General features: G+C 48.1%; 1 protein-coding gene across 1 annotated transcript; it reads left to right on the top strand.

Moving 5' to 3' along the window:
- Positions 1–12,277: 12,277 nt before the first annotated feature.
- Positions 12,278–14,336, top strand: LOC135536721 (collagen alpha-1(I) chain-like; the record flags this gene model as incomplete). The annotated part of the gene is made up of 4 exons (XM_064962978.1): positions 12,278–12,340; positions 13,778–13,855; positions 13,983–14,039; positions 14,217–14,336. Coding segments are annotated over 4 exons (318 nt in total), but the record flags the coding sequence as incomplete, so codon positions are not given.
- Positions 14,337–15,299: the final 963 nt, after the last annotated feature.

Below are 15,299 nucleotides of genomic sequence, written 5' to 3'. Positions count from 1 at the left end.
CTCATCAACATGTATAGTATAATCACTCATACTGTACAGTACTGTGAGGGGTTCTAGTTCTCATCAACATGTATAGTATAATCACTCATATTGTATAGTACTGTGAGGGTTCTAGTTCTCAATCAACATGTATAGTATAATCACTCATATTGTGAGGGTTCTAGTTCTCATCAACATGTATAGTATAATCACTCATATTGTGAGGGTTCTAGTTCTCATCAACATGTATAGTATAATCACTCATATTGTGAGGGTTCTAGTTCTCATCAACATGTATAATCACTCATACTGTACAGAACTGTGAGGGTTCTAGTTCTCATCAACATGTATAGTATAATCACTCATACTGTACAGTACTGTGAGGGTTCTAGTTCTCATCAACATGTATAGTATAATCACTCATACTGTACAGTACTGTGAGGGTTCTAGTTCTCATCAACATGTATAGTATAATCACTCATACTGTATAGTACTGTGAGTGTTCTAGTTCTCATCAACATGTATAGTATAATCACTCATATTGTGAGGGTTCTAGTTCTCATCAACATGTATAGTATAATCACTCATATTGTGAGGGTTCTAATTCTCATCAACATGTATAATCACTCATACTGTACAGAACTGTGAGGGTTCTAGTTCTCATCAACATGTATAGTATAATCACTCATACTGTACAGTACTGTGAGGGTTCTAGTTCTCATCAACATGTATAGTATAATCACTCATACTGTACAGTACTGTGAGGGTTCTAGTCCTCATCAACATGTATAGTATAATCACTCATACTGTACAGTACTGTGAGGGTTCTAGTTCTCATCAACATGTATAGTATAATCACTCATACTGTACAGTACTGTGAGGGTTCTAGTTCTCATCAACATGTATAGTATAATCACTCATACTGTAGAGTACTGTGAGGGTTCTAGTTCTCATCAACATGTATAGTATAATCACTCATACTGTATAGTACTGTGAGTGTTCTAGTTCTCATCAACATGTATAGTATAATCACTCATATTGTGAGGGTTCTAGTTCTCATTAACATGTATAGTATAATCACTCATATTGTGAGGGTTCTAGTTCTCATCAACATGTATAATCACTCATACTGTACAGAACTGTGAGGGTTCTAGTTCTCATCAACATGTATAGTATAATCACTCATACTGTACAGTACTGTGAGGGTTCTAGTTCTCATCAACATGTATAGTATAATCACTCATACTGTACAGTACTGTGAGGGTTCTAGTTCTCATCAACATGTATAGTATAATCACTCATACTGTACGGTACTGTGAGGGTTCTAGTTCTCATCAACATGTATAGTATAATCACTCATACTGTACAGAACTGTGAGGGTTCTAGTTCTCATCAACATGAATAGTATAATCACTCATACTGTACAGTACTGTGAGGGTTCTAGTTCTCATCAACATGTATAGTATAATCACTCATACTGTACAGTACTGTGAGGGTTCTAGTTCTCATCAACATGTATAGTATAATCACTCATACTGTACGGTACTGTGAGGGTTCTAGTTCTCATCAACATGTATAGTATAATCACTCATACTGTACAGAACTGTGAGGGTTCTAGTTCTCATCAACATGTATAGTATAATCACTCATACTGTACAGTACTGTGAGGGTTCTAGTTCTCATCAACATGTATAGTATAATCACTCCTACTGTACGGTACTGTGAGGGTTCTAGTTCTCATCAACATGTATAATATAATCACTCATACTGTACAGTACTGTGAGGGTTCTAGTTCTCATCAACATGTATAGTATAATCACTCATACTGTACAGTACTGTGAGTTCTAGTTCTCCCTCTCTCCTGCATTTGGCCACAAGTTCTCATCAGCATCACATCTTATGTCTTCTCTGGCGATGCATCTTCGGAAGTATATTCTGGAATGTCTAATCCAACCCTGGCAGTCTTCAGGAGAAGTGTCGCCACACCCCCTGCATTCATATTATCCAGTAAGGACATCTGGTCATGTGGATGGTGGTCATAAACCTTCCACCTCCACGCAGAGAACAACTCCTCTATGTGGTTTAGGAAGGGGGAGAATGGAGGCAGGAATAGTACTGCCATCCTGGGATGTGCAGCAAACCAGTCTGTGACTGTAGCAGAGTGGTGGAAGGCCACGTTATCCCACACAACAACGAAGGCAGAGTGGTGGAAGGCCACGTTATCCCACACAACAACGAAGGCAGAGTGGTGGAAGGCCACGTTATCCCACACAACAACGAAGGCAGAGTGGTGGAAGGCCACGTTATCCCACACAACAACGAAGGCAGAGTGGTGGAAGGCCACGTGATCCCACACAACAACGAAGGCAGAGTGGTGGAAGGCCACGTTATCCCACACAACAACGAAGGCAGTGCAGCAGAGTGGTGGAAGGCCACGTTATCCCACACAACAACGAAGGCAGAGTCGTGGAAGGCCACGTTATCCCACACAACAACGAAGGCAGAGTGGTGGAAGGCCACGTTATCCCACACAACAACGAAGGCAGAGTGGTGGAAGGCCACGTTATCCCACACAACAACGAAGGCAGAGTGGTGGAAGGCCACGTTATCCCACACAACAACGAAGGCAGAGTGGTGGAAGGCCACATGATCCCACACAACAACGAAGGCAGAGTGGTGGAATGCCACATGATCCCACACAACAACGAAGGTAGGGGAGTTTCTTGCCCCTCTGTCCTCCGCTGGCACAAGTTGATTATGCAGCTCATCCAGAAAATAAATGAGCCTCTCTGTATTGTAGGGGCCAATGAGTGGTTTGTGTAACAGCAAACCATCATTGGACAGTTCTGCACCCATTGATGTTAGCTCCTCTCTGGCCTGGGACATCCACGGTTACTCTCTGTCCAATCACATTTCTTCTCCTGTGGCGTGTTGGTGAAGGCAGAGTGGTGGAAGGCCACGTTATCCCACACAACAACGAAGGCAGAGTGGTGGAAGGCCACGTTATCCAACACAACAACGAAGGCAGTGCAGCAGAGTGGTGGAAGGCCACGTGATCCCATACAACAACGAAGGCAGAGTGGTGGAAGGCCACGTTATCCAACACAACAACGAAGGCAGAGTGGTGGAAGGCCACGTTATCCAACACAACAACGAAGGCAGAGTGGTGGAAGGCCACGTTATCCAACACAACAACGAAGGCAGAGTGGTGGAAGGCCACATTATCCCACACAACAACGAAGGCAGAGTGGTGGAAGGCCACGTTATCCCACACAACAACGAAGGCAGAGTGGTGGAAGGCCACGTTATCCCACACAACAACGAAGGCAGAGTGGTGGAAGGCCACGTTATCCCACACAACAACGAAGGCAGAGTGGTGGAAGGCCACGTTATCCCACACAACAACGAAGGCAGAGTGGTGGAAGGCCACGTGATCCCACACAACAACGAAGGCAGAGTGGTGGAAGGCCACGTTATCCCACACAACAACGAAGGCAGAGTGGTGGAAGGCCACGTTATCCCACACAACAACGAAGGCAGAGTGGTGGAAGGCCACGTTATCCCACACAACAACGAAGGCAGTGCAGCAGAGTGGTGGAAGGCCACGTTATCCCACACAACAACGAAGGCAGAGTGGTGGAAGGCCACGTGATCCCACACAACAACGAAGGCAGAGTGGTGGAAGGCCATGTGATCCCACACAACAACGAAGGCAGAGTGGTGGAAGGCCACATGATCCCACACAACAACGAAGGCAGAGTGGTGGAATGCCACATGATCCCACACAACAACGAAGGTAGGGGAGTTTCTTGCCCCTCTGTCCTCCGCTGGCACAAGTTGATTATGCAGCTCATCCAGAAAATAAATGAGCCTCTCTGTATTGTAGGGGCCAATGAGTGGTTTGTGTAACAGCAAACCATCATTGGATTCTGCACCCATTGATGTGACTCCTCTCTGGCCTGGGACATCCACGGTTACTCTCTGTCCAATCACATTTCTTCTCCTGTGGCGTGTTGGTGAAGGCAGAGTGGTGGAAGGCCACGTTATCCCACACAACAACGAAGGCAGAGTGGTGGAAGGCCACGTTATCCCACACAACAACGAAGGCAGAGTGGTGGAAGGCCACGTTATCCCACACAACAACGAAGGCAGTGCAGCAGAGTGGTGGAAGGCCACGTGATCCCACACAACAACGAAGGCAGAGTGGTGGAAGGCCACATTATCCCACACAGCAATGAAGGCAGAGTGGTGGAAGGCCACGTGATCCCACACAACAACGAAGGCAGAGTGGTGGAAGGCCACGTTATCCCACACAACAACGAAGGCAGAGTGGTGGAAGGCACATGATCCCACACAACAACGAAGGCAGAGTGGTGGAAGGCCACAGCCCACGTGGAAGGCCACGTTATCCCACACAACAACGAAGGCAGAGTGGTGGAAGGCCACGTTATCCCACACAACAACGAAGGCAGAGTGGTGGAAGGCCATGTGATCCCACGCAACAACGAAGGCAGATGCAACAAGTGATCCCACACAACAACGAAGGCAGAGTGGTGGAAGGCCATGTTAATCCACAACAACGAAGGCAGAGTGGTGGAAGGCCACGTTATCCCACACAACAACGAAGGCAGAGTGGTGGAAGGCCACGTTATCCCACACAACAACGAAGGCAGAGTGGTGAAGGCCACGTGATCCCACACAACAACGAATGCAGAGTGGTGGAAGGCCACATGATCCCACACAACTACCAAGGCAGAGTGGTGGAAGGCCACGTTATCCCACTGGCAACAACTAGCAGAGTGGTGGAAGGCCATGATCCCACACAATCACGAAGGCAGAGTGGTGGAAAGCCACGTTATCCCACACAACTACGAAGGCAGTGCAGCAGAGTGGTGGAAGGCCACGTTATCCCACACAACAACGAAGGCAGAGTGGCGGGAAGCAGAGAAGGCAGAGTGGTGGAAGGCCACGTTATCCCACACAACTACGAAGGCAGTGCAGTGGTGGAAGGCCACGTTATCCCACACAGCAATGAAGGCAGAGTGGTGGAAGACCACGTTATCCCACACAACAACGAAGGCAGAGTGGTGGAAGGCCACGTTATCCCACACAACAACGAAGGCAGAGTGGTGGAAGGCCACATTATCCCACACAACAACGTGGTGGATCCCACACAACAACGAAGGCAGAGCAGCAGAGTGGTGGAAGGCACGTTATCCCACACAACAACGAAGGCAGAGTGGTGGAAGGCCACGTTATCCACACAACAATCGAAGGCAGAGTGGTGGAAGGCCACGTGATCCCACACAACAACGAAGGCAGAGTGGTGGAAGGCCACGTTATCCCACACAACAACGAAGGCAGAGTGGTGGAAGGCCACGTTATCCCACACAACAACGAAGGCAGAGTGGTGGAAGGCCATGTGATCCCACGCAACAACGAAGGCAGAGTGGTGGAAGGCCATGTGATCCACACAACAACGAAGGCAGAGTGGTGGAAGGCCATGTGATCCCACACAACAACGAAGGCAGAGTGGTGGAAGGCCACGTTATCCCACACAACAACGAAGGCAGAGTGGTGGAAGGCCACGTTATCCCACACAACAACGAAGGCAGAGTGGTGGAAGGCCACGTGATCCCACACAACAAACGAAGGCAGAGTGGTGGAAGGCCACATGATCCCACACAGCTACGAAGGCAGAGTGGTGGAAGGCCACGTTATCACACAACTACGAAGGCAGTGCAGCAGAGTGGTGGAAGGCCACGTTATCACACAACAACGAAGGCAGAGTGGTGGAAGACCACGTTATCCCACACAACAACGAAGGCAGAGTGGTGGAAGGCCACATTATCCCACACAACAACGAAGGCAGAGTGGTGGAAGGCCACGTTATCCCACAACAACGAAGGCAGAGCAGCAGAGTGGTGGAAGGCCCACGTTATCACACAACAACGAAGGCAGAGTGGTGGAAGGCCCACGTTATCCCACACAACAACGAAGGCAGAGTGGTGGAAGGCCACATGATCCCACACAACAACGAAGGCAGAGTGGTGGAAGGCCATGTGATCCCACACAACAACGAAGGCAGAGTGGTGGAAGGCCATGTGATCCCACACAACAACGAAGGCAGAGTGGTGGAAGGCCACGTTATCCCACACAACAACGAAGGCAGAGTGGTGGAATGCCACATGATCCCACACAACAACGAAGGCAGAGTGGTGGAATGCCACATGATCCCACACAACTACGAAGGCAGAGTGGTGGAATGCCACATGATCCCACACAACAACGAAGGCAGAGTGGTGGAATGCCACGTTATCCCACACAACAACGAAGGCAGAGTGGTGGAAGGCCACGTGATCCCACACAACAAACGAAGGCAGAGTGGTGGAATGCCACGTTATCCCACACAACAACGAAGGCAGAGTGGTGGAAGGCCACGTTATCCCACACAACAAACGAAGGCAGAGTGGTGGAAGGCCACATGATCCCACACAACAACGAAGGCAGAGTGGTGGAAGGCCACGTTATCCCACACAACAACGAAGGCAGAGTGGTGGAAGGCCACGTTATCCCACACAACAACGAAGGCAGAGTGGTGGAAGGCCACATGATCCCACACAACAACGAAGGCAGAGTGGTGGAAGGCCACGTAATCCAACACAACAACGAAGGCAGAGTGGTGGAAGGCCATGTTATCCCACACAACAACGAAGGCAGTGCAGCAGAGTGGTGGAAGGCCACGTGATCCCACACAACAACGAAGGCAGAGTTGTGGAAGGCCACATTATCCCACACAACAATGAAGGCAGAGTGGTGGAAGGCCACGTGATCCCACACAACAACGAAGGCAGAGTGGTGGAAGGCCATGTGATCCCACACAACAACGAAGGCAGAGTGGTGGAAGGCCACATTATCCCACACAACAACGAAGGCAGAGTGGTGGAAGGCCACGTGATCCCACACAACAACGAAGGCAGAGTGGTGGAAGGCCACGTGATCCCACACAACAACGAAGGCAGGTGGTGGAAGGCCACATTATCCCACACAACAACGAAGGCAGAGTGGTGGAAGGCCACGTTATCCCACACAACAACGAAGGCAGTGCAGCAGAGTGGTGGAAGGCCACGTGATCCCACACAACAACGAAGGCAGTGCAGCAGAGTGGTGGAAGGCCACATGATCCCACACAACAACAAGGCAGTGCAGCAGAGTGGTGGAAGGCCACGTTATCCCACACAACAACGAAGGCAGAGTGGTGGAAGGCCACGTTATCCACACAACAACGAAGGCAGAGTGGTGGAAGGCCACATGATCCCACACAACAACGAAGGCAGAGTGGTGGAATGCCACATGATCCCACACAACAACGAAGGTAGGGAGTTTCTTGCCCCTCTGTCCTCCGCTGGCACAAGTTGATTATGCAGCTCATCCAGAAAATAAATGAGCCTCTCTGTATTGGAGGGGGCCAATGAGTGGTTTGTGTAACAGCAAACCATCATTGGACAGTTCTGCACCCATTGATGTTAGCTCCTCTCTGGCCTGGGACATCCACGGTTTACTCTCTGTCCAATCACATTTCTTCTCCTGTGGCGTGTTGGTGAAGGCAGAGTGGTGGAAGGCCACGTTATCCCACACAACAACGAAGGCAGAGTGGTGGAAGGCCCACGTTGTCCAACACAACAACGAAGGCAGTGCAGCAGAGTGGTGGAAGGCCCACGTGATCCCATACAACAACGAAAGGCAGAGTGGTGGAGAAGGCCACATTATCCCACACAACAGCGAAGGCAGAGTGGAAGGCCACGTTATCCCACACAACAACGAAGGCAGGAGTGGTGGAAGGCCACGTTATCCCACACAACAACGAAGGCAGTGGTGGAAGGCCACGTTATCACACAACAACGAAGGCAGAGTGGTGGAAGGCCACGTATCCAACACAACAACGAAGGCAGAGTGGTGGAAGGCCACGTGATCCAACACAACAACGAAGGCAGAGTGGTGGAAGGCCACGTGATTACAACAACGAAGGCAGAGTGGTGGAAGGCCACATTATCCCACACAACAACGAAGGCAGAGTGGTGGAAGGCCACGTTATCCCACACAACAACGAAGGCAGAGTGGTGGAAGGCCACCACCACACAACAACGAAGGCAGAGTGGTGGAAGGTCCCACGTTATCCCACACAACAACGAAGGCAGAGTGGTGGAAGGCCCACGTTATCCACACAACAACGAAGGCAGAGTGGTGGAAGGCCCGTGATCCCACACAACAACGAAGGCAGAGTGGTGGAAGGCCACGTTATCCCACACAACAACGAAGGCAGAGTGGTGGAAGGGCCATGTTATCCCACACAACAACGAAGGCAGAGTGGTGGAAGGCCACGTTATCCCACACAACAACAGAAGGCAGTGCAGCAGAGTGGTGAAGGCCACGTTATCCCACAAACAACAGAGGCAGAGTGGTGGAAGGCCACGTGATCCCACACAACAACGAAGGCAGAGTGGTGGAAGGCTCCTCTGATCCACAACAACGAAGGCAGAGTGGTGGAAGGCCACATGATCCCACACAACAACAGAAGGGAGTGGTGGAATGCCATGATCCCACACAACAACGAAGGTAGGGGAGTTTCTTGCCCTGTCCTCCGCATGAAACATTGCAGGAAACATCCAGCAAAATGAGCCTCCAGTATTGTAGGGGCTGAAATGATGGTTGAAAAGAAACAGGGAGCAAACCATCATTGGACAATTCTGCACCCATTGATGTTGCCCTCTGGCCTGGGACATCCACGGGTTACTCTCTGTCCAATCACATTTCTTCTCCTGTGGCGTGTTGGTGAAGGCAGAGTGGTGGAAGGCCACGTTATCCCACACAACAACGAAGGCAGAGTGGTGGAAGGCCACGTTATCCCACACAACAACGAAGGCAGAGTGGTGGAAGGCCACGTTATCCCACACAACAACGAAGGCAGTGCAGCAGAGTGGTGGAAGGCCACGTGATCCCACACAACAACGAAGGCAGAGTGGTGGAAGGCCACATTATCCCACACAACAATGAAGGCAGAGTGGTGGAAGGCCACGTGATCCCACACAACAACGAAGGCAGAGTGGTGGAAGGCCACGTTATCCCACACAACAACGAAGGCAGAGTGGTGGAAGGCCACGTTATCCCACACAACAACGAAGGCAGAGTGGTGGAAGGCCACGTTATCCCACACAACAACGAAGGCAGAGTGGTGGAAGGCCATGTGATCCCACACAACAACGAAGGCAGAGTGGTGGAAGGCCATGTGATCCCACACAACAACGAAGGCAGAGTGGTGGAAGGCCATGTGATCCCACACAACAACGAAGGCAGAGTGGTGGAAGGCCACGTTATCCCACACAACAACGAAGGCAGAGTGGTGGAAGGCCACGTTATCCCACACAACAACGAAGGCAGAGTGGTGGAAGGCCACGTGATCCCACACAACAACGAAGGCAGAGTGGTGGAAGGCCACATGATCCCACACAACTACGAAGGCAGAGTGGTGGAAGGCCACGTTATCCCACACAACTACGAAGGCAGAGTGGTGGAAGGCCACGTTATCCCACACAACTACGAAGGCAGTGCAGCAGAGTGGTGGAAGGCCACGTTATCCCACACAACAACGAAGGCAGAGTGGTGGAAGACCACGTTATCCCACACAACAACGAAGGCAGAGTGGTGGAAGGCCACATTATCCCACACAACAACGAAGGCAGAGTGGTGGAAGGCCACGTTATCCCACACAACAACGAAGGCAGAGCAGCAGAGTGGTGGAAGGCCACGTTATCCCACACAACAACGAAGGCAAAGTGGAGTACTCACATTCCCAACAGTGATATTGTCATTGGGCTGACCATACTCACATTCCCAACAGTAGATATTGTCATGGAGCTGACCGTACTCACATTCCCAGAATGATGATATTGTCGTTGGGCTGACCATAGCCCACATTCCCAACAGTGATATTGTCGCTGGAGCTGATCTTACTACATCTCCATGAGGGTGCTGTCGCTGGGCTGGACCGTGACCACATTCCTAACAGTGATATTATCGCTTGTGCTGACCGTACTCACATTCCCAACAGGGATATTGTCTGCCAACACTCTGTCCTCACTTCAAGCAGTTTCATTGCATTGTTGCCAATTGTCATGTCAAATAGTGGCCATTTCCTGCGTATCTGATAAACATTCCCTGCCGTCTCCTGGGGCAGCAACCTTTGGATCCTAACAGAAAAAACACAAAATCAATATATTTCAACTTGCCAGAACATGTGCAAAATGTGAACATACTTTAATATGTAGTTCAATTATCATTGACGGATGCAAATCTCACCTGTTGTTTTGCTGGAAAATGTGTACTATTATTGATGCAACTGTTGAACGCTTGATTTCGTCCACTAAACCGGCCTCTCAAAGAGACCATGGTTTACAACTGTCACGCTCTGACCTTAGTTCCTTTGTTTTTGTCTTTGTTTTAGTATGGTCAGGGCATGAGTTGGGGTGGGCAGTCTATGTTTGTTTTTCTATGTGTGTGTTTTGAGTTTGGCCTAGCATGGTTCCCAATCAGAGGCAGGTGTCGTTAGTTGTCCCTGATTGAGAATCATACTTAGGTAGCCTGGGTTTCACTGTTGGTTTGTGGGTGGCTTGTTTCCGTGTGAGTGTTTGGGTCACACGGTACTGTTTCTGGGTTATTCACGCATCGTTTATTGTTTTTGTTTCAGTTCATTTGTCTTTATTAAAATCATCATGAACACTTTACCACGCTGCGCTTTGTCCGATCCTTACCCTCCTCAGAAGAGGAAGACAACCCTTACAACAACATGGTCAATAATTGTGGCCCTTATCTCATCAGAGACCAGCGCTCTTGGTCTCCCTCTCCTTTGTCCTCCATTCTTCCTTTCCTGCCACTCTTCTTTCCCCCACCAACCTGTCTTCCTTGATCCATGGCTCCAAACTAAATCATTCTGAAGTCGTCCTCTTTTGTCTGTTTGCAACGAGACTAAAAACAGGACACTTGGGTCGGCTTTCTGCTGAAACTGCAATCAGCTGTGTTTGGAATGATTAAATATTCTGCTGGATTTTCGATATGTTTCAGTCTGGTTACTGCAGAAATGCACGACATTTGCCATCATTCTGTTTTGAATGTGTTTTTAACAGTTTTGCAAACAATGTGTTAGCATTTGAAAACATGTGCTGCAAATATATAGTTTAGCAGGTGGTGGAGTATGAATGAGAAAATAGTTTGAATTTCAGAGAATGTGGTCATTGAATGCATTTTGTGTGAAAGGAATTAAAATGATTCACGGTTTGGTACACATACACTTCTGTTTCGCTGACTGTGTGAAGAATTTTTGACAGTGTGACATGTTAGCAATTGAAAAAAACGAACTATTTTTCTTTTACAATAGTGTACAGAGTAGTTCCAGTATTGTGTTTTAGTCTGAATCTCCACCCAATAAGGCCCTACAGTACACATTACTTAACAGTGACTTGACTCTGTTGTTCTGCTATATACAATAATTCCCACACTCTCTATCTCAAGAACACAAATATTCTCATTCCACTGTAAACACTCCCCCGCTTCTGAGGCGCACACAGCCGATACCTCACATGTGTACACCAGACCCCGTCCCTAAGCCAACTTCGGAGGAAAGGGGGAGGCAGTCATTTGGAAATGTTTTGCAAAAATGAGGAAAGTTGAATCTGTGTTTATTTACAACTCACGTCCCTGGACGTCAGAGATGAGCGCGATGGAGAGGGGATCTTCTACGGTGGTCCCTCTAGGGGGTCTTTGATCTGCTTCCGTGCGTTTCGATCTAGTGGGAACGAGAGCACCTGCCCACCTGTGGGTTTGATCAACTCTGGAAACTCAGGTCCACTGACCCCTGTGTGAAGAGATATGGGGGTGCTGCTCACACATGTGGGGTACATCTGAATGGGGTTGTGTCTGTCTGTCTGTCTGTCTGTCTCTCTGTCTCTCTGTCTCTGTCTGTCTCTGTCTGTCTGTCTGTCTGTGACTCAGAGAGAGGATTAGATAACTGTTCTAGTGAAAACTGGGTCTGGATGGTCTTTTTGGACATTGGGTTTTATAGAGTGATATAAACTCTTGGAAGGAAGGGCCACACATCCATCCACCCGTCAACTCCCAGTCCACCAATCATTGCTGGAAAGCCTATTGTAACTGTATTTCACTCCATGTGGATATCTTCATGTGTTTTAACCCATCAGCCATTTCTCATGTTGATAATCCTCACTTACTGTGTTTCCTACCACAGGGAGAAACTGGAGTTCAAGGATTCCCAGGCTTGCCAGGAGATCCTGGTCCCAAAGGAGACAAGGTGCAACATCACATACTGTCTAATCTCCTTTCACTGCTGCAGACGGTATATGACCTTCTAGTGTCCTACAGCTTTTAGCTCCACTATCGATGAATAGTTCAGCGGTGCTCTACTTTATTGCAAATGTTTTGCTCTGACCCAAACATCAACATCAAGGGCTGGCGATTAATTACATCAAGGGCTGGCGATTAATTACATCAAGGGCTGGCGATTAATTACATCAAGGGCTGGCGATTAATTACATCAAGGGCTGGCGATTAATTACATCAAGGGCTGGCGATTAATTACATCAAGGGCTGGCGATTAATTACATCAAGGATTGGCGGTCAATTACATCAAGGGTTGGCGATTAATTACATCAAGGATTGGCGATCAATTACATCAAGGGCTGGCGATTAATTACATCAAGGGCTGGCGATTAATTACATCAAGGGCTGGCGATTAATTACATCACGGTCTGGCGATTAATTACATCAGGGGCTGGCGATCAATTACATAAAGGGCTGGCGATCAATTACGTCAAGGGCTGGCGATCAATTACGTCAAGGGCTGGCGATCAATTACGTCAAGGGCTGGCGATCAATTACGTCAAGGGCTGGCGATCAATTACGTCAAGGGCTGGCGATCAATTACATCAAGGGCTGGCGATCAATTACATCAAGGGCTGGCGATTAATTACATCAAGGGCTGGCGATTAATTACGTCAAGGGCTGGCGATTAATTACGTCAAGGATTGGCAATCAATTACGTCAAGGGTTGGCGATTAATTACATCAAGGATTGGCGATCAATTGCATCAAGGGCTGGTGATCAATTACATCAAGGGCTGGCGATTAATTACATCAAGGGCTGGCGATTAATTACATCAAGGGCTGGCGATTAATTACATCAAGGGCTGGCGATTAATTACATCAAGGGCTGGCGATTAATTACATCAGGGGCTGACGATCAATTACATCAAGGGCTGGCGATTAATTACGTCAAGGGCTGGCGATTAATTACGTCAAGGGCTGGCGATTAATTACGTCAAGGATTGGCAATCAATTACGTCAAGGGTTGGCGATTAATTACATCAAGGATTGGCGATCAATTACATCAAGGGCTGGCGATTAATTACATCAAGGGCTGGCGATTAATTACATCAAGGGCTGGCGATTAATTACATCAAGGGCTGGCGATTAATTACATCAAGGGCTGGCGATTAATTACATCAGGGGCTGACGATCAATTACATCAAGGGCTGGCGATCAATTACATCAAGGGCTGGCGATTAATTACATCAAGGGCTGGCGATTATTTACATCCGGTGTGTTAGTGCTGGGCCAGAACTAAAATGTGCATTATCCAACAAGGGTCTCCCAGGATTGGATTAAGAAACACTGTTGTACTTGGTTGTTGTGTTTGACCCTGGATTGTGTTTGTTTGTTGACCCCTGAAGGGTGATTCTGGAGTGGGCAAACCTGGTCCCCCCGGACCTCCTGGACCACCGGGTAGACCCAACTCATCCAGATCCCCGGTATGTAGTGTGGAATGAACCACACCGATGTGAATAGATGGATGGAAGAATTATTTGGAAGATCGATTAGGTTGTTTTCGTTGAGTCACCAGTTAATTCATTCATTGTAAGCGTATGTGGTTTCCAGGATGGTGTGGACGGCTCAGGCTTTGAGTACTTTGACGGAGACACAGAGATTATGACAGTGAGTGGTCATCCTTTTCAAATCTCTAGAATCCACCTGCTGCTGTTCTGCTCTCTGACTATAGCCACAAACACCATTTGGGTACACATAAATTAGCATACGCATTTATGCGTTATGACATATGTATCGTGTTATTTTGTTAGCGTTAATGCTATTGATTTATTTTCTTCGGTCCAGGGTCCACCTGGTCCTCCAGGGCTTCCTGGGCCCCCAGGTTCATCTGAGGGCCTATCTGCGTCCCCTGGGGCTCCCGGGGAAAACGGGAAGGATGGAGAGATGGGTAAACCTGGACTGCCTGTGAGTCACCAAACACATCACTGAAACTTCATCAAATCCAATTTTATTCGTCACATGCGCCAAAATCAACAGGTTACAGTGAAATGCCGAAGACAACAGGTATAGACGTAACAGTGAAATGCTGAATACAACAGGTGTAGACGTTACAGTGAAATGCTGAATACAACAGGTATAGACGTTACAGTGAAAAGCTGAATACAACAGGTGTAGACGTTACAGTGAAATGTTGAATACAACAGGTATAGACGTAACAGTGAAATGCTGAATACAACAGGTATAGACGTTACAGTGAAATGTTGAATGCAACAGGTGTAGACGTTACAGTGAAATGTTGAATACAACAGGTGTAGACGTTACAGTGAAATGCCGAATACAACAGGTGTAGAAGTTATAGTGAAATGTTGAATACAACAGGTGTAGACGTTACAGTGAAATGCTGAATACAACAGGTGTAGACGTAACAGTGAAATGCCGAATACAACAGGTGTAGACGTTACCGTGAAATGTTGAATCCAACAGGTGTAGACGTTACAGTGAAATGCTGAATACAACAGGTGTAGACGTAACAGTGAAATGCCGAATACAACAGGTGTAGACGTTACAGTGAAATGCTGAATACAACAGGTGTAGACGTTACAGTGAAATGCCGAATACAACAGGTGTAGACGTTACAGTGAAATGCTGAATACAACAGGTGTAGACGTTACAGTGAAATGCTTATTATAGGTATTATATTCTGGTCCTATCAGAGGCCTATAAGGCAGATGGGGCTGGTGAAGTGTGTGTGTGTGTGTGTGTGTGTGTGTGTGTGTGTGTGTGTGTGTGTGTGTGTGTGTGTGTGTGTGTGTGTGTGTGTGTGTGTGTGTGTGTGTGTGTGTGTGTGTGTGTGTGTGTGTGTGTGTGTGTGTGTGTGCTTTGCAAATTAATTTCTTAGAACAAAGCGTTGCAAGATAATCAAAATAG

The sequence above is a fragment of the Oncorhynchus masou genome, unplaced genomic scaffold, assembly GCF_036934945.1.
Source record: "Oncorhynchus masou masou isolate Uvic2021 unplaced genomic scaffold, UVic_Omas_1.1 unplaced_scaffold_6543, whole genome shotgun sequence".
Classification (NCBI taxonomy): Eukaryota; Metazoa; Chordata; class Actinopteri; order Salmoniformes; family Salmonidae; genus Oncorhynchus; species Oncorhynchus masou.
This window is presented reverse-complemented; position numbering and strand designations above follow the sequence as displayed.